At 54.7% G+C, this 17,475-nt stretch overlaps 1 protein-coding gene across 4 annotated transcripts; it reads right to left on the bottom strand.

The window, feature by feature from the left end:
• Window positions 1-232: 232 nt before the first annotated feature.
• Window positions 233-16,895, bottom strand: ZNF839 (zinc finger protein 839). 4 transcript variants are annotated; one of them, XM_042990610.1, is made up of 9 exons: window positions 16,571-16,592; window positions 12,003-12,038; window positions 10,390-11,193; window positions 7,488-7,727; window positions 5,729-5,821; window positions 4,927-5,076; window positions 2,110-2,256; window positions 1,880-1,973; window positions 233-1,210 (listed from the first exon to the last, which is right to left on the bottom strand). In XM_042990610.1, the coding sequence occupies exons 2-9, from the start codon at window positions 12,030-12,032 to the stop codon at window positions 342-344; spliced, it is 2,427 nt and encodes an 808-aa protein (XP_042846544.1). In that variant the 5' UTR covers window positions 12,033-12,038; window positions 16,571-16,592; the 3' UTR covers window positions 233-341. The 4 variants fall into 4 exon arrangements, with proteins under 4 accessions (XP_042846544.1, XP_042846543.1, XP_042846545.1 ...); XM_042990609.1 differs by lacking the exon at window positions 12,003-12,038 and having other exon boundaries at window positions 16,571-16,895; XM_042990611.1 differs by lacking the exons at window positions 12,003-12,038; window positions 16,571-16,592 and adding an exon at window positions 15,602-16,232.
• Between the last annotated feature and the right edge of the window lie 580 nt (window positions 16,896-17,475).

Here is a 17,475-nt window from a genome sequence, read left to right as displayed (position 1 = left end):
ACTTAGTTCTTTAATAAACGCAGATGTGGCGGGAAAGCAGCACATCACCCAGGAGAGAAGGGGACATGGTTCTGGGGGAGCAAGGTGGCAAGTAACAGTGTCGTGGTGCTAACTGTGGGTCGTCTCTAAGGCTGGCTGCGTCAGGGGACCGCTCTGCCATCAGCACGAAGGCAAGTAAGATACAGGAGAAGGTAGACAGACGGTCAAGTAAAAAGACGTTATTCTTTATAAATAAGATGTCCGTTTGTGTCTGTATTCACAGTAGAAAAATACACATTACTTCACATAGACCTTCTTTGGATAAAACACACACACGTCCAGGACTGAGGTCCGGCTCTGCTTCACTGTGAGGGCTCTGCCTCTGTGGTTTCTAGAGGGACCCCTTCCGGGGGGGCCGTCTGCAGGGCGGGCCCCTCCATACCGGCCACTATGACAACATCTTCCTCCCCGGACACCACGGAACCCGGATGGGACAAGATCAAGCCGTCGGAAGTCTGAATAAATATCTGTTCCCGTCCCTGAGACAAAAATTCATGGCACCCGTTGGTGATTTCAAAAGCCACGGCTTCTCCAGCAGCAACAATGCTCTCCAGTTCTCTCTGGTCAGCGTGCGCCTCGGGCCCGGCGGGGAAGTGGTCCACACCCCCTGCGTGGCTTCCCTGACCGCCATCGGTGGGCGGCGACCCGGCCTGGGCCGGCTGAGGCCCCGGCTCGGGCACGGTCCTGGGGATGCAGTCAGCTGGCCCCACGTCCACAGACAAAACCCTCTCCAGCAGAGGGCCGGCAGCCTCTGGAAACAGGACGTCGCTGGGGCCAGACCGTGGGCCTTTCCAGAGGGAACCATGCCTCTCAAGGTCTCCAGGCCCGGAAGGCGGCAGGGATGCCACCCCTCCAGGGAACATCAGGGTCCTGCAGAGATCCCCGCTGCCCGGGCTGTTCCCAGTTCCGTTCCAGTCTGCGGAGCGTTCCTGAGCATTCTCTCCAGGGAGGGCTGGCACGCGCCCCTGTGTCTGCGTCCCGGGCTCTCCTGACTGAGGACACACACTCAGCCCACTGACGTTCTCGCACGAGAGAGCAGGAGCCCCACACCCGCTCTTGGCCTCGGGGTCAGCAAATGCCTGCAGCTGCCGGCCTGCGCGACCAGACACCGGCGCCATGTGGCTTCCTTCTGGACGGCGAGGGGCGTTCCTGCTCGCTGGAAGGGCAGGACCTAAACAGTTCAAGAAAAACAGGTAAGCGTCCATGTGCCGTGACATGGCCTGCTCACTGCGCTCGCTGTCCAAGACCAGCAGGTCCAGAGTAACTTCCTGGCAGAACGCGTGGACACGTAAACTCTCCTTGCTACTCGGGACTGGCAGCTTCCAAGTGGGGATGAAGTTCAGAGGCGATACTGATTAGTCAGGTGAGGGGAGCCGTGTGGCCAACAGGGGCCCGGGTTTCCACTGCTCTCCCTGAATAAAGCTGCCCTCCCCTGCAGCAGAATTCAGTCGTAAGTTCTAAAGAGCAGAATGCCTCTTTCCATTGGAGACTTGAGGGTCAAGCAGGGTATCGGGCAGTTTTAGGAAGCAGCAGAACCATTCTCAGTGCGCTGTAGGCTCAGGGTCTGGTTGAGAGGTTCTGGTTCGAACAGAATAAAAACCAGAGGGCGGCTTGTTTCCAGGGTTAAACCTCAGCCGGCACTGACAGCCAGGCCCCAGACATGGGCTCTTCATTTCAATAAGGGATTCGAGAGAGCCTCACAGACCTCGAGAGTTATAGGGAACGAGAGAGAACCACAGGACCCCGGGAGGTGGGGATAAGACTTGAGAGAAACCAGGTTCTCTTCAATCCGGCCACAGGGGCACCCGGGAGTGAGAAGCAGGCCTGGGAGGCGCTTTACCCTGGTTGGCGGCTGGGGCTCCGCCGTCAGTGGTGTCCTGGGGCGGAGGGTCTCTTCTGGTCTTCTTCACCCAGGCCGGCGCCCCGTCCGCGGTCTGCAAAGAGGACACCCGGGGAGCTAAGCCTAGGAGGGAGCGGGCAGGCTCGCACCGCTCCTCCCCGGAGGACAGCGCCGTGGGCTGCAGTCAAAGCGCCGAAACTCGGCACCGCACCCGCTTCGACGGCACCCACCTCGTTTCCCCGCTTCTGCTGGCCGGCCTCCTCCAGCTCGGCCCGGGGGTCCCGGCCCGTGTCCCCGCTGGTGCGCTGCGCTGGGACGCACTCTGTGTGCGCTTCCCGCCTCCTCAGGAATTCTGTGATTCCTAAAGACTCGGCCACCTGAGGAGGGAGGGCGACAGAGAGGAGCTGCGCTCAGCAGCACGTCGGCAGTAATGGCAGGGCCGAGGCGCGTCCGAGAGGGGCCGCCCGAACGACGGGAGAAACAAAGACACGTGAGAAGTTCCGTGGAACAGCTGGGGAGAAAACGGGTCCTATCAGAACCAGAAGGTTCTGTGTTAGAACGGTGCAGAGCAGACACCAAAGGGGTTTTTCTTTTTTAATTCACTACGCTGTCCTCAGTGTCGTCGGCAGTCAGACGGCATCGGACACCAGAGTGACTGCTCGCCTCCTGTTCTCCTGTTTTTGACTTCCACTGGAACTGGCAGAAAACAATCCCACCCATTCCAGAACAATATCTCCTCTTGCAGGCAGTGGACAGGGTGAGGGTCTGGGAGTCTGAGGGTCATGTTGGGCCCCGGCTTCTGTGTTCCCGGAATCTTCCTGGTCCTGTGAGGGGGCTGCAGCTGCCCTGGGGGCATTCTGTGAAGCGACAGCTGTCACTGTTTACACGTGAACACAGGAAGGGACCACGGAGCAGGAGGGGAGGAGGCAGGGAAGGAAGGGCAGCAGATCAAGGTCTGAGCAGAAGACAGACAGCCCCTTGAGTTCAGTGCCTCCCAGCCTGTCTGTGTCCCCTTGCAAGCTAAGCCACGGTCTGTGCCCCTAGGAGGCTGTGGCTCGGCCTGAACTGCCTGCGAGTGTGGGTCCTGACAGGCGTGCACAGCAGCCGTGTGTGTCCAGTCTGCCTTGTGACGGGAGGACACCCACACCTGCCGAGCTCACAGTTTAAAAAACACGTGACTCTTGGGGCACCTGGATGGCTCAGTCGGTTATGCATCCGACTCTTGATTTCGGCTCAGGTCCCGAGCTCACAGTTGGTGGGTTCGAGCCTCACGTCGGGCTCTGCACTGACAGCACGGAACCCACCTGCGATTCTCTCTCTCCCTCTCTCTGCCCCTCCTCTGCCAGCACATACTCTCTCTCTCTCAAAATAAATACATAAGCTTTAATAAATAAATGTTGCATTTGTATAAAACTAATGACCAACCCCCCCCCCCAAAAAAAAAGAACAAAAACAAAACAACCCTCGTTCTGTCAGAGTGTGGATCAAGACTTCTTGCTACGGAAGTAACCTAGTCTGCGTGACGCTAACCCTAAGAACAGGCGGGCAGACCCATGACCAGGTCAATGAAATCTTGAGAGCAGTTGAAGCAACAGGCCCAAGTGTTCCTTGTGGTTGTGAAAGAGGGCTGTGGCTGCCCCTTCCTGCCCTCAGACGCACTAGTGGGGCTCTCCTTTCCAGGGTCCCCTGGCTCAGGCAGCAGACCCTGAGGGCAAAGCGTACCCTGATGGGAACCGAAACTACCCCCTCCAGCAGTAAGGACTGCCCTGACCCAGAAAGACCCCTCCCATGATTGACCCCAACACAATGATCCATTTAACCTTCACTGCCCACCGCCAGGTTCCCGCCCCCTCTGCCCCACATTTTCCTTCTCTAAACCTACAAGTATTTTCAGTAGTTTAGAGACAGTCTCTGAGACACGAGTGTGCCCCAGCTACCATTGTACAAGTATGTTTTTAAATAAACAAGCATTACTTAAAAGCATGGCATCACTCAGTGCTCCATTTCAAGGTGGGCCTGAGACCTGGGGGCCCGGCCAGCACGGACCCTTGAATGATGTGGCCACGTGGGGCACGCTAAGCCCAGCAAAGGGTTTTATCCAAAACAAGTAAAACCACATCAGTTCAAACCAGATTTCTATCCAGGACCCAGTACAGCCAGAGGCAACTTGATGGAGACAATGACAGGGGAATGAGAACTGTGTCTAAACAGCCACGGACAGGATCTATGGTCACCGTCCCCCAGCCCTCAGTAAGCACTGCAGTCACCACTGAGTGAGAGTGTTCTGGACCTTTCAAGGCTCAGTCAGCCCGTCCGCATTCCTGAGTTTTCTGAAACAAGCACCGTTTGCTTTTATATTAAAAAAATGTTGGGGGAGGGGGGGTGCCTGAGTGGTTCAGTCGGTTAAGTGGCCGACTTCAGCTCAGGTCATGATCTCACTGTTTATGAGTTCGAGCTCTGTGTCGGCTTGTACTGACAGCTCAGAGCCTAGAGCCTGGAGCCTGCTTCAGATTCTGTGTCTCCCTCTCTCTCTGTTCCTCCCCTACTCACACTCTGTCTCTCTCAAAAAATAAATAAACATTAAAAAAAATTTTAAAGAAATGTCGGGTGCCCAGCAGCCTCAGTTGGTTAAGCTTCCGACTCTTGATTTCAGCTCAGGTCATGATGTCATGGTTCATGAGTTCGAGCCCCGCATTTGGCTTGGGATTCTCTCTCTCTCTCTCTCTCTGCCCCTCCCACACGTGCGCTCTCTCTCTCAAAATAAATAAACTAAAATAAAACAGTCACTTGGTGGGAAAAAGAGCTGAAAAGCAGTTGGCTATGAAGATGTCACTACTGAAAACAGCCTCCTCAGGGGTGCCTGTCTGGCTCAGTCAGTGGAGCAAGCGACTCCCGATCTCGGGGTCATGAGTTCCAGCCCCACATTGGGCATAGAGATTACTTTAAAAAAATAAATAAGTAAAAATAACAACATTCTCCTCTTTACACGCATATCCTTCTTTTAGCAAATCTAAAAGCAAAACTTTCTTCCCAGGTGAGACCGTTACCTTGTCGTTGCTTATTTCCAGAGGCTCCTGGGAACACAGACCAGAACCACTGAGGTAATCTTGGCACATTTTCTTAACCCTTTTATGCAACTCTTCAAATTCCTTATACACAGCTGGGAACAAAGGTTTTGCTAGATGACCTGTCTCAACCTTTGTGAAGATAAAGGTGACAAGAAATGTTTTAACCAGAGGCAACGAAATGACAAACACAGGGGCTTGGAGGCAGGAAGGATACGAGCTTGTCAGGCCGTCCGCGGCCCGTCATCTCCTCCACTCGCCAATGACAGCCCACACGTGCCTGGCCCCGGACGGGGCCACAGAGCAGACCACCTCCAGGGTGACAGCCGCAGGGGGACTGTGGGCCGAAGCCCCGAAGAAGGGGTCGCGGGGGGGGGGCAGGAAGGGGAGACGGAAAGGTCCCGGGGACGGGCCGGCAGGCAGGAGGGGCCCAGGCCTTCACTCCTCCCGGGAGCCGTGCCGGCACCTCTCCGAGTCAGAGCGGGCTCACCAGGGAGGAGGTGCCCGAGAGGAAGGTGACGGGCGCCGGGGGCCGGCCCTGCTTTGCTGCCACCACTTTCTTGCCTCCCACATGAGGTTAAAACAGGCAAGGGGGTCCTCGAGCAGCCTCTGGGAGACCTGGCCGAGTAGGCACCGGTGGGGCCAGCAGGCTCCCCTCAGCTCTGTCCTGGAGGAGGGACACGATTCCAAACGGCCCGGCTCGTTCTAAAACAAATGCGAAGGATGTCTTTCGAAATAACTTCAAATCGGCCGTGCGTCCTCTAGACACGCTCGGGAGACTCACCTTCATCAGAAGAAACTCGTACACGGTCACCACCTGAGCCAGCTGAGGCAGCACCAGGTCCACGAGAGCCTCTCGGTCACACTGCTGGAGAAACTGCCAGAAGAAAGCATTTAACAGCTTCAAAAGCCCCAAAATAATCCCCAGCAGCCAAAAAGTTGGCGCCGAAGAATATAAAAGACCTAAAGTTCCCCCAAATCGCAGTGATTAAGCGACTCTCTAACATTCTGTTTGTTAACGATCTCACTCGATCTGTTAACAAAGTCTGTGACCAATTCTGGAATCAAAGTTTGACTCCCCTGGGACGGCTGAGCGTAGAGGGGGTACCAGGTCCTGGAGAAGGAACGGTGTTCCCTGCTCTCCGGGGGCACTAACTAGTGCCCGAGATGAAAATGCAAACAAGTGTGGGGCAGCCTGCGGTTGGGAGACCACCGCCAAAGGACAGGCCAAAGAAGAGGAGGCCCCGAGGTGAATGCAGGGGTGGGGGGTGTGGGGAGAGGGATGCGGGGAGGGCACAGTCCTCAGGACTAGGGGAGGAGCAAGAATGAGCAAGAATGTGAGTTCCCAGTTGGGCGCAGGGCAGACCCCCGGCAAGTTAGACAGGAAGCGAGCTTGGGGGCTCCCCTTGGAAGGGGAGGGCGGGGGAGGTACAGGCCGGGCCGCCCCGTGGGAGCGCTGAGGCTCAGGAGCCAAGTGAATTAGCAGGTACAGGAAGTACGTGGGTGTCCTCGAGGGAGGATGGCCTGAGAAACCAGACGGAGGAGGTCACCCAGGGCGGCAATGACGTGGGCGGGGAAGGGACCAGTCTCAGAGACAGGAAGTCTTAAGAGGCACAGGGAGCTCACGAACCATTCGGGTTCGTCGTCTATTAAGTGGAGATAATGATTATGGAACCAATGAAATGAAGTAAACCTGGAACTTAGCTTGGGGGCAGGGCGGAGAGCGTGGCCGAGCTGCCACGCACAAAGTGCTCAATAGATGGCGGTATTTCAAGTGTTAATGACTGAATCGAGTCGAGGACCACCTTCCCTCCCGCTCCTAAAATCTGTCATCCGGGATTAATCGACAAGCCCAATGAGAGGAAAGCGAAGTCACCGGGTTTAAACTTCCAGCTAGAATATGTAAGCTCATGACGCTTTCTAGGAAAGCTTCCTCACCGAGAACCTCTCGTCCCCTGGTGTGTGACTCTGGAGGCCCTGGTTCCCTGGTGGCCACTCTGAGAGCAGCTGTCTCGCTCACTCACTACCTCGCACTCTCTTTGCTCCTGTTCACTTCTTTAAGACACGCAGCTGGCCGTTACCAGGCAAATAAATACCGCCGAGCCAAAGACAATCGGGATGAATTTAGGGTCCCACTTTTCTAAATCAGTCCCCTTAAATTCACTAAGCTTACTTTCAAGGGACTGGAATGGAGATTCCAGGGTTCAAAACCTGAAACATGATTTTGTACCTTAAAATTTTGTACAGAAAAATAGAAACTGCCTGTTTCCTAAACTGCTTATATGAAAACCTAGCTTACAATCATTCCCAAACGTGTAACGGCAGGCAGCCCGAAAGCCCTCTTGTTATTCCAAACCGGTAAACCTAGAATTATTTCAGGTAACACTGTTCCTGAAGTTATTACACACTTCGTCCAACTACGTTTCAGGCGAACTATTTCGTTGCTCTGGGTGTTTTACTTTTGACTCAGAAACCTACCAGCGGATTGCCACACGCCATGCCAAAGACACAGGTTTCAAGAACAGGGTCTAAGAGCCACGCACCTCCTTGAGCCGGGCTCTGGCCGCCGAGGCGCTCTGTGCACCTGCCACACAGGCACCGGAGCGCCCACGCGGGTGAGCGGCTCTGCCTCGCCCAAGGACGGCCTCGCTGGCCTCTGCAGGGGCGGCTGCGAACTCGATTCGTCTAGGGCCTGGGTGTCTCTCTGATCCCACGAAGGCCGAATAATTTCCATCTTCTGGTTCAGACACCAAGGCGTCTTCAACTTCTACAGACTGGCTATTCTAGAGAGCGTTACGCGCCCAAAACAAAAATGAAAGAATCATACTTTATACGCCATAGTGACAATCCTAGAGCTAAACAGTGTCACGTCAAAAGCAAAGAACTTGAGAAATTATTTCTTCTCTGCATTATTAAGACACATTAACTATAATCGACGCACCTTAAACTTTCCCAACAGAGTTCCTTGTTGAGACATCCGGTATTAGCCAGCCGGTAAGTCTGGGTTGGCCAGCCATAACCCTGGATGTTGCCCAAAATGAAACAGGAGACTTCTCTGACACCACCGTCATCTTAAAACTGAACCTGAAGTTCGGTCATTCATACCTTATGCGTGATTTTTAAAAATTTTATTATTTTTTATCAGGTATATTTCAAATGCCATGAAATTCATACTTTGAACATCTATAGTTCAGATTTTCATGCACTGACAAGGGTGTGTCGCCATCACCACCGTCTAATCCCAAAACATGTTCATACTCCCCCCTGCACCCGTCAGCATCATTCATTCTTCCCTGCCCCCAGGCTCTGGGAGCTGCTAGTCTACTCTCTGTCTTGTGGATTTGCACGGCTTTTGGACAGACTCTTGGATCTGACGCCAGCTACCTCCTCACTCGGTGCCAACTCCCCCTCTGAAAACAGGAACAATGCACCTGCATCTCCCAGGACTGCTGGAAGCTTAAATGGATTCAAGGAACACACTTCACGTGGCAGCCGGCACAAAGTCAGTCCCCCGAACTCTTACGGAATTTTCCCTCTACATCTTCACTAGTGGAGCTGCAGGAGCAACGCCAGGTCTGTCTGTGGCCCTAGGTGCCGTGAGTCTGCTCACGGGAAAGGACAGGAGAGACACAGGCCTGCGTGTCCCTCCCCACCGCAGCAGCCGGAGGCACCCCTCCCACGCAGTCTGGACAGCCGCCATGCCCGAGGCCAGGCCTGCACTCGGGGACTCTGGTATCCACGCGCTGCTTCTGCCGTGGGGTGGCATTTCATCACTGAAGGAAGCAGGACGTGCCGGTTAGCCTGGTCAACCCGAGACACTCCCGCGCACACCCGTTGTCCCCTGGAGTTGTGAATAGTGCCCCTTTCACTCTCAGAATGTCCTGGTTTGGATGATGAACTATAAATCACCGTGGTCCCATTTCAACTTAAGAAAGTAGAGAGAGGGGCACCCGGGTGGCTCAGTCGGTTGGGCGTCTGATTTCGGCTCGAGTCATGACCTCAGTTCGTGAGTTTGAGCCCCGAGTCAGCATCTGCACTGACAGTGAGGAGCCTGCTTGCGACTCTCCCTCTCTCTCTCCCCCTCCCCACTCACACTTTCTCTCTCTTTCTCTCAAAAATAAATAAATATTAAAAAGAAAAAAAAAAAGGTAGAGAGGTTTCTCAAAAGTTGGGGTTTTACCAGCCACGAGGGGTGCAGAACCTTCCCCAACAAGGCAGCCTAGAGTGTGGGCTTTGAAGTCAGAAGACCTCAACCTCAGTCTCGTTCCCACCTGGCAGAGTCCTAGGTGTGCCCCGACGGGATGCCCACCATCCTCTGAGCCCCATGCACGTGTCTTGCACCTGACTTTCGGGGCTCTCACGGGATGGAGAAGACTTACAACACTCCCGCCCAAAGGAGGCGTGCAATCAACAGTATATTGTTAGTGTCCGTGTTACTAGTACTCAGGCTAACGCTACAGGGGACAGAGTACTTTTGAATCCTCACACGGGGCTGTTCCGTGGTTCTGCCACTAGACCTCAGTACAGATAAGCCGGGCCCAGACAAGATCTGTTCAGGCCCCAAGGAACCCATCTGTAAGCCAAAGCGGCCACCAGCCTCACCCCTCCTTCAGGAACCCCCGTCCCGCTGCAGGGAATGAGGTGGCCGGAGCAGACAGGCTCTCGATGACAACGTCTTCCGAGTCACTAAAATCACCAACTCCCAGCGACAGCCGAGTCAGTTCCAGTGCTGGTTTGTCTAACATTTCAGGAACTGCAAATACGATCGTCTAGCCAGAAGCACAGACACAAATAAAAGCCAACACAAGTCAAAGGAGAAGGAAGCGGGGAGGTTCAAGCGAAGCAGGTGAGGGTGACCACAGAGGTCTGCCGTTCGTTCAAGTGATCCGTCCGCATTTCGTAAATACCTGACCGCTCGTATGCGGCACACGAGGGCACACGACACGTTTAGGAACCTGAAACTGCTGTCCCTCAACTGTGGCGTGGTGGTGCAAAGTCAGAGTGGCTTCGACCTGCCTTGTCTGCTTGTGAGTTTCCAAAGGGGCAAGACGCGAAGATGGCATGTCGCTGCTGACGCTCCAGGAAGCGCCCCGGGGACCATCGCTCCCAACTGAGACCTTTCTCGGGGCCCGCTGTGACTTCAGCAGCAAGACCGGAGTGCTCTGCGGCTCGCGTTGCTGACCAGAGCTAGAGAATTCGCGGCTATGTTCCCATCGAACACGCCCAGTGAGGCTGGCGAGTACCCCACACAGAGGGTGCACGGCGCCTTGCTGGTCGGGCGGCGGTACAGGCCGGGGGCGGGGGGGGGGGGGGGGGGGGGTGTCTCAGAGCCCCTGCCGTGACCTTGGACCTACTTGAGCCTTCACCTGAACCCCCATCAGATACCATAAAGCCCCACTTCGGGATGGGCAGGAAGAAGGACACGGTCACCAGTAGAAACATTACCTGCAGGCCACACGGTGGTGACTGGGCCCCTTCCTCACCCAGAAGAGCTGACGTGGGCAGCCCCGGGGACGGTAGGCTAGCCGTCCTGCCCTCGGCACAGCCTCGGATCGTGCTCCCGTTGGCCTTCTCAGACAGAGACACCTCCGGTTCTGGGTGGCCGTGGCCTGGATTGAGTTTAAGATGCCGGGCCAGGCCCCCTTTTCCTATGTAGGACTTCTCACACGTCTGACACTTGAAAGTCTTGGGCCTCAGGGAACAGCTCGACAGGTCAAACAGCGCCCGCTTTCCCCTCTGGTCGTCGTCATCTTCCACACTCAGCTCTGAGTAATCGTCAGAATCTGACAAGCGACCGTCAGCCAGGTCCTCCGTCTTGATGAACTTATAATCTTTGGCTTTATACTTGGGCGGTCGAGATATCCGTCCAGAACGCGTCTTCACTTTTAAAGATTTTTTTAGCTTCTCTGTGTGTTTTGTGTGCAAGCTGGAAATAAAGAAATTCGCTGAACCGGATGAAACGGATGTCACCGCCGGTGGGTCAGAAGCTGACAGAGGGGCCGGCGTGGCGCCCGGTCCTTGCGGAACCACCAGCTGCAGGGCGGGCAGTGGCCTCTGTACAAACACCCGAATCGGAGGGTAGTTACTTGGGAAGCGCGGCTGTGCCCGGAGCCCCAGCACGCCGGGCGCCCCCCTGGGTGGCTGGCTCAGCCCGGCTGTCCTGGGCTGGAGGGTGGCCAGCGGGGGCGTCGGCCTTTCCCGGTCTGTCATTTCTCCAGATATTACCTTGACACAAATGGCTTCCAGTTGCTTAAAGACAGAAAGAGAAAAGCGTTAGGCTTATCAATGGTTCTACCATTTTGCTCTCATCTTAACTGTATTATCACACGTGTTTCTAAATTATAAAATCCATCTTGTATGTGAGTCTATTTAACGTACCTGTACTGTTTCTAGTGATACACTTGACCTCACATCCATATGTGTATGTCGAAACATTTGCATAAACAAATTAAAAGTTCATGAAACCACTTACCATTTCTATACAAATGCCTTCTGATAGGATCTATCCTACGTTGTTTTTTAAAAAAATACTAGTCAAGGGGCGCCTGGGTGGCTCAGTTAAGTGTCTGACTTTGGCTCAGATCATGACCTCCTGGTTCATGAGTTTGAGCCCTCTATCGGGCCCTGTGCTGACAGCACGGAGCCTGCTTTGGATACTTTGTCTACCCCCCCCCCAAAAAAAAATAAACATTTAAAAAATAAACACAGGGGTGCCTGGGTGGCTCAGTCTGTTGGGCATCTTACTTCAGCTCAGGTCATGATCTCGCAGTTCATGGGTTTGAGCCCTGCATGGGGGTCGGTGCTGACAGCTCAGAGCCTGGAGTCTGTTCAGATTCTGTGTTTCCCTCTCTCTCTGACCCTCCTCTGCTTGCTCATGGGCTCTCTCTCTCTCAAAAATAAACATTTAATAAATAAATAAATAAATAAATAAATAAATAAATGTAGTCACAATCTACTAAATTGATTTCATGAACTAATAAGAAATATCCTTCTTTACAGTAGATTTGTATTTACTTGGAATTCTTAGTACTCTAACCTGGATTCAGTTCAATACATACGCTCTTTTTTTTTCTTTTTCCATTTTTCATGAAATCCTAGAAACAAAAAAGCCATAAGGAGCAATGTAACACAGGTTCCCACCACCTGCCTTAAGACATGCAGCACTTCCCTTTGAGGTGAAGCTCTGTGCTGTTCTCCCAGCCTGCGTGCCTTCCTGAGTGCTATTTGTCATTCACACGCATTTTTATATTATCTACGGAGCTACCCCCCAAAATATGCACTTCGGTTTGGGCGTGTTTTTAAACTTCATGTAAGCGTACATGACCTGCTGCAAGCTGGTGCAGCGTTTTCAGGTGTCTTACTTCCTGTCCGGCTTGTGAAATTCATCCACACCGCGGTGTGTAGCTCTCATTTCCTCCGCAGTCTGAGAACACTCGCCCGTTGACGGGCAAGTGTCCCTAACCTTGCGCTCTTGTTGTCTGCGTGGAACCTTCGCGGGTGTCTGTGTTCACGTGTGTGAGTTTCTCCAGGGCACATACCTGGGAGCAGGATGCTATCTTCAACAACTTTTTAACATCTAAGAAAGCGTTCAGTGCACGTACTTCCTGACGTGGCAATTCTGCTTCTTGGGTTCCATAAGAAACACTGGCATAGGTACAAAGATGTAGGTCTTGGGAGGGTCAAGGCAGCACGGTCTGCAAGAGCAAACCACCCACCGAAGGGGAGGGCTGCCCTCGACAATATTCCACAGATAATTACTGAGCAGTTACTATGTGCCAGACACAATGTTAGGTATACACCTGTCATGGGCTCGGGGGAGAGGCGGCAAGACACAAGGCTCATGGCCTCACACTGCAAAAACGATCAGCATCAGGGAGTCTGGGCGGCTTAGGCAGTTGAGCATCCAACTTTGGCTTAGGTCATGATCTCATGGATTGTGGGTTCGAACCCCACGTCGGACTCTGTGCTGACAGCTCAGAGCCTGGAGCCTGCTTCAGATTCTGTGTCTCCCTCTCTCTCTGCCCCTCCCCTACTCATGCTCTCTCTAAAAAATAAATTAAAATTTTAAAAAATTAAGAAAGAAAGAAAAAGAAAGAAAGAAAGAAAGAAAGAAAGAAAGAAAGAAAGAAAGAAAAAGAAAATCAGTATCCTTCTCCAGAGAGTTAAGAAAGATGAACCTCATCATGCAGAGCAGATTTTCCCAACCTGGGCACAAGTGACATTTCAGACCATTAATTCTTTATTGTGGTGGCCATCCTGTGACTGCAGGATGTTGAGCAGTGTCCCTGCCTCCACCTACTAGATGCCGGTAGCACGCCCTCTCTTGAGACAAAAATGTCTCCAGACACTGCCAAGTGTCCCCAGCCGAGAACCACTGATTTGGGGCCACCGACAGGCCCTCTTTGGACTCGACCCCACACCAAGTGGGGGGTCAATACAAGTGTCACAAGAAGCAGAATGAAAACTCCCACTGAAACCACGCGGGAGTACATCTGTGTGTGTGTGTGTTCCACATGTACCACAAACAGCAGACACAATCCGATATCCTGGGTGAGGAAGGGTACGCAGCTGGTGCCCTGAGGCCCCTGAGGGCCAGTCCTGGGCCACCTGTGAATCAAATGACAACTATCTTTTAATAATCACAGTTGTTTCACTTACTACCACTTAGAATGTCTAAGCTCTTAGGATATGACCAGATAATGCCGTTAAACACACACACACACACACACACACACACACACACACCCCAAATCCTACTGTTTTAGGAATACTTCAGTGGCAAAACTGGTCTAATTTTTAAATCGGCTCCCCACGAGTTTACCAGGTGGGTATCATGCTCGATACTTTGGTATATGTTTATTTCACTCGGCAAACTTTTACAATTTACAAGGTATCTCTGTGTGCCAATGCCTACACAGAAGCAGGCCAGTGTGGGTGAGGGGGTGGGTGACATAGGTGAAGGGGATTAAGAGGTATAAACGTCCAGTTATAAAATAAGTAAGTCATGGAGGTGAAGAGCACAGCATAGGAAGTGTAGTCGATAACGTTGTAATCACACTGTACGGTGCCAGACGGTGACTGCACTTACTGTGGTAAACACTGAATAACGCCCAGGCTTGTGGAATCGCTACCTTGTACACCTGAAGCTAATATAATCCTGTATGTCAACTATACTTCAGTTAAAAAAAAAAAAACAACAAAAACATTAGCCAAGTCCTAGCCTCACTGAGGAAGAGGGCAGTTTCCCCGGCCGTGCCTCAGTCGCCTGCAGACCTGCCGAGTCAGGACCTCCCACCCCGCCATCTGTACTCTGAAAAGCTCCACTGCCGATCTGGAAGGCAGACTAGGTTCCCTAAGGAATGCAGACAGGAAACAATGACACCACGGGGCAGCAGGTGCGATAAGAGAGGCAGGAGGCAGGAACAGCCTGGTGGGTGGGTGGGGGAGGGTCTGGCTTCCCAGAAGAGACCCGAGAAGGCCGAATGGAATTTTGGCCAGGTGGACAGGTAGTCTGACGTGCAAGGAAAAAATGAGTGAATGCACAGACGCACGAAAAATGGCACAGCGTATTGGAAGAAATTGGGAATGTTTCTGTGGTGCAGGAACGGGGAGCATGGGAGGGATGCGAGCCCAAATCCGACCCACGGGAGTGCGTCCACTGGGTCTGTGCCTTCTGATCCACACCACCCTCCCCGCAGAGAACCACGAGACCGGGGTCCTCTAAATGCACACTCCACCCTCCCCCCAACACTGCCTGTCCCCTTCCATATTTTCAACTGGGACCCACACTTCCATCTCTTCAACTAAGTCATTTCTGATCCCCTCAGCCCAAAATCAGTTCTCCTTTTCTCTAAGTGCATTCAGTCCTTTATCTCTAGTTTTCCGACCTCGATGAGAAGTTACCTGAGTCACGTTTTACCTCATTGGTTAGATCATAACCTCCTCGGGTGCAAGGAACACACGTGGTTTGCCTCGGTGGCCCCCGTGGCACAGCTGGGGCTGACTCGACAGCAAACTTACATTATTGTGAGTGCAGGCAGAATTTATGTCATCCCAATTAGATCAGCCACAGAATACGGTCGTGCTGCTTAATGCTGATTAAGGTCGCTTGCATTTGACGGGCAATGTCACTTTTGGACTCTTCAAGCTGCCACACCAAACCCAAAGAGCTGGGGTCACCTTCAACAGGTGCTGGAGTGGGAGAACCCTGGGCAAAGTCACCCCGCCTCTCCGAGCTTGTTCCTTATCTGTAAAGTGCTGATACGAACACTTCTGTGCGCTTGCCCGGAAGTAAGCCCCCTGTGGTGCCAGGCATGGAGTAGACGCTCTGCACACAGCGGCCACCATCACCCGTCTCTCTCTTTTTTTAATGTTTATTTATTTGGGGGGAGGAGCAGGCAGAGAGAGAGGGAGATACAGAATCTGAAGCAGGCTCCAGGCTCCGGGCTGTCGAACTCAACGACCGGGAGATCATGACCTGAGCGGAAGTCGGACACTTAACAGACTGAGCCACCCAAACAGCAGCCACCGTCGCCCTTCTGACAGCAGCCACGGTGGCCCTTCTGACTCCGCCTATGTGGGAGTCAGAGCTAGAAAGCTCATCCAATGTCAATAAGGGAACCAAAGCCCAAAGAGGTTGGGTTACTCAAGGTCACACCTCTAGGAAGGAGTCTGGGCAGATTCATAGCTGTCTTCTCAAACTTTGGCGAGACACCCGGTACAACTCCCGGCGGCCAAAATCACTCGGTTAAAAAACCAAAACAAACAAAAAACAACGAAGGCTGTTGATTCTATCCTCTCTCTGTGTCTCCTAGTGGAAGCGGCATCTCTCTGGCAACTTTGGGCCGAGAAGCGCTAGTGTCACGTGCAACCCCAGTTCTGAGAGGGGATGTGGCTTTACAGACGACAGGAAGGACCTCTGGCTGCAGGAGCTCCCCCTGACCCCCTGGGCTTGGAAGAGCAGGCTCCGGTCTCCACTCCCCTAGTAACCAAGAGCTGCGGGCCCCAGGAGGTAGTAACGCGGGCACATGACGGGGTGTCGCACGCGGAGTGCTCTCACGTGTCTCCCTCGTTCAGCGCGCGGCAGGCGCCGTGCCGGGCACCGGCTACAAATCCGGGCACGACCCCCCAGGGTGCCAAGTCCCGCCTCAGACCGCTCTGCTGTGTGCTTAGTTCTGCCCCAAGCCCCCGAGTTGGCAGTCGCCGCCCTCCCCACCGGTTCCTTTCCATCCGTCCACGCCTCGGCTCCGGCGTCAGGCCTGAGGGCTCCTCGCTCTAAAGCAGCGTCCCCCGCCCCCGCCGCGTCCCTCCCCGAGTCTGCCTCTCGCCCTCCACGGAGGGTGTGCGAGGCCGCGCCTGGAACCCAGCGGGCGCTCGACGGACGCCGAGTGAACGGACGCGGGCCCGCGCGAGAGGCCGGGCGGCACGGAGGCCGCGGGCAGCGCTCGGAAGCGGGACGGCGGCCCAGCAGGCGCGTCGGAGGAGCTGCAGACGCTGGCGCGGTGACCGCTCAGTGTGGGCCGCCCGGAGCTCTCGGGCGGGCGGGCGGACGCCGCCTCTCCTGCCGCGCCGCTGCCCGGCCCCGCTCCGGGCCTCGGTTTCCCCCACGTCCCTCCCGGCGCCTCACCTGGGGCGGCAGCAGGCGCGGCGGGCGCGGGGGCTGGGCGCCGGGGCCCCGCTGCAAGGCGGCCTGCTGCGCCGCGTCCCGCAGCCGTCGCGCCGCGTCCTGCGGGACGAAGGGCGGCGGCGGCGGCCGCTCGGCCGGCGGCTGCGCCTTCGTCACCTGCTCCAGGACCCGCCGCAGCTGCTCGGGGTCCAGCGGGGCCACGCGCGAGGCGCTGCCGCCGGGGCCGGGGGGAGCCCGGCCGCCCCCGCCGCCGCCCCCATCCTCGCTGCCGTCCTCGGCCTCCGGCTCCGCGTCCGCCATGGCCGCCGAGACCGGGACTCGAACCCGCGCCGCCGAGCGACGGCGGCTCAAATGTGCGTCACCTGGGAAGAGCGGGGGACTACGAGTGCCCCGCAGGCCAAGACACCTTGGAAGGCGACCGCAACTGGTCGAGCCGGGCGGTGGGCGGGGCCTGGGTTGGCTCCGCCCCGTCGCCGCTTCGCCAAGGACAGAATGGGCCTTATTTTCCTCTCCCTTGTCCCTGATGCATTTAACTTTCAGGTGTCGCTCCTCCAGGAGCTATCCAGGGCCTCCCAGGCGGAGGTCTCCGGAGTTCCAGAGCCCCTTAGCCTGTCCAAAAGTTCACACTATCCAAAAGTTCTCGACGTCATGTGCACTAGAGTGCATCAGTCCCACGTTCTGCTTAATATAGATCCAGCAGGGGATCCAAAGTGTGCTCCCCTTTTTTAAAATAATGAGTTTTATTTTATTTATTTTTAAATGTTTATTTTGAGACAGAAAGAGGGCGCGGGCGGGGGAGGGGCAGAGAGAGGGGGAGAGAGGATCCCAAGCAGGTTCTGGGCCGTCAGCGTGAAGAACCAGAGGCAGGGCTCAATCTCCTGAATCCTGAGATCGTGACCTGAGCG

Source organism: Panthera tigris, chromosome B3 (genome assembly GCF_018350195.1).
Source record: "Panthera tigris isolate Pti1 chromosome B3, P.tigris_Pti1_mat1.1, whole genome shotgun sequence".
NCBI lineage: Eukaryota > Metazoa > Chordata > Mammalia > Carnivora > Felidae > Panthera > Panthera tigris.
Note: the sequence above shows the minus strand (reverse complement) of the source record. Positions and strands in the feature narration are given on the sequence as shown.

Bases quoted from the DNA above. Each gene is read 5' to 3' on its own strand.
- ZNF839 (XM_042990609.1), bottom strand. From the start codon at position 16,870: ATGGCGGACGCGGAGCCGGAGGCCGAGGACGGCAGCGAGGATGGGGGC. The intron at 11,194-16,570 runs GTGAGGCGCCGG...TCTGTCTTTAAG, and splicing joins CGCGCCTGCTGCCGCCCCAG to CAACTGGAAGCCATTTGTGT. The intron at 5,822-7,487 runs GTGCGTGGCTCT...TTCTTCTGGCAG, and splicing joins CCAGAGCCCGGCTCAAGGAG to TTTCTCCAGCAGTGTGACCG.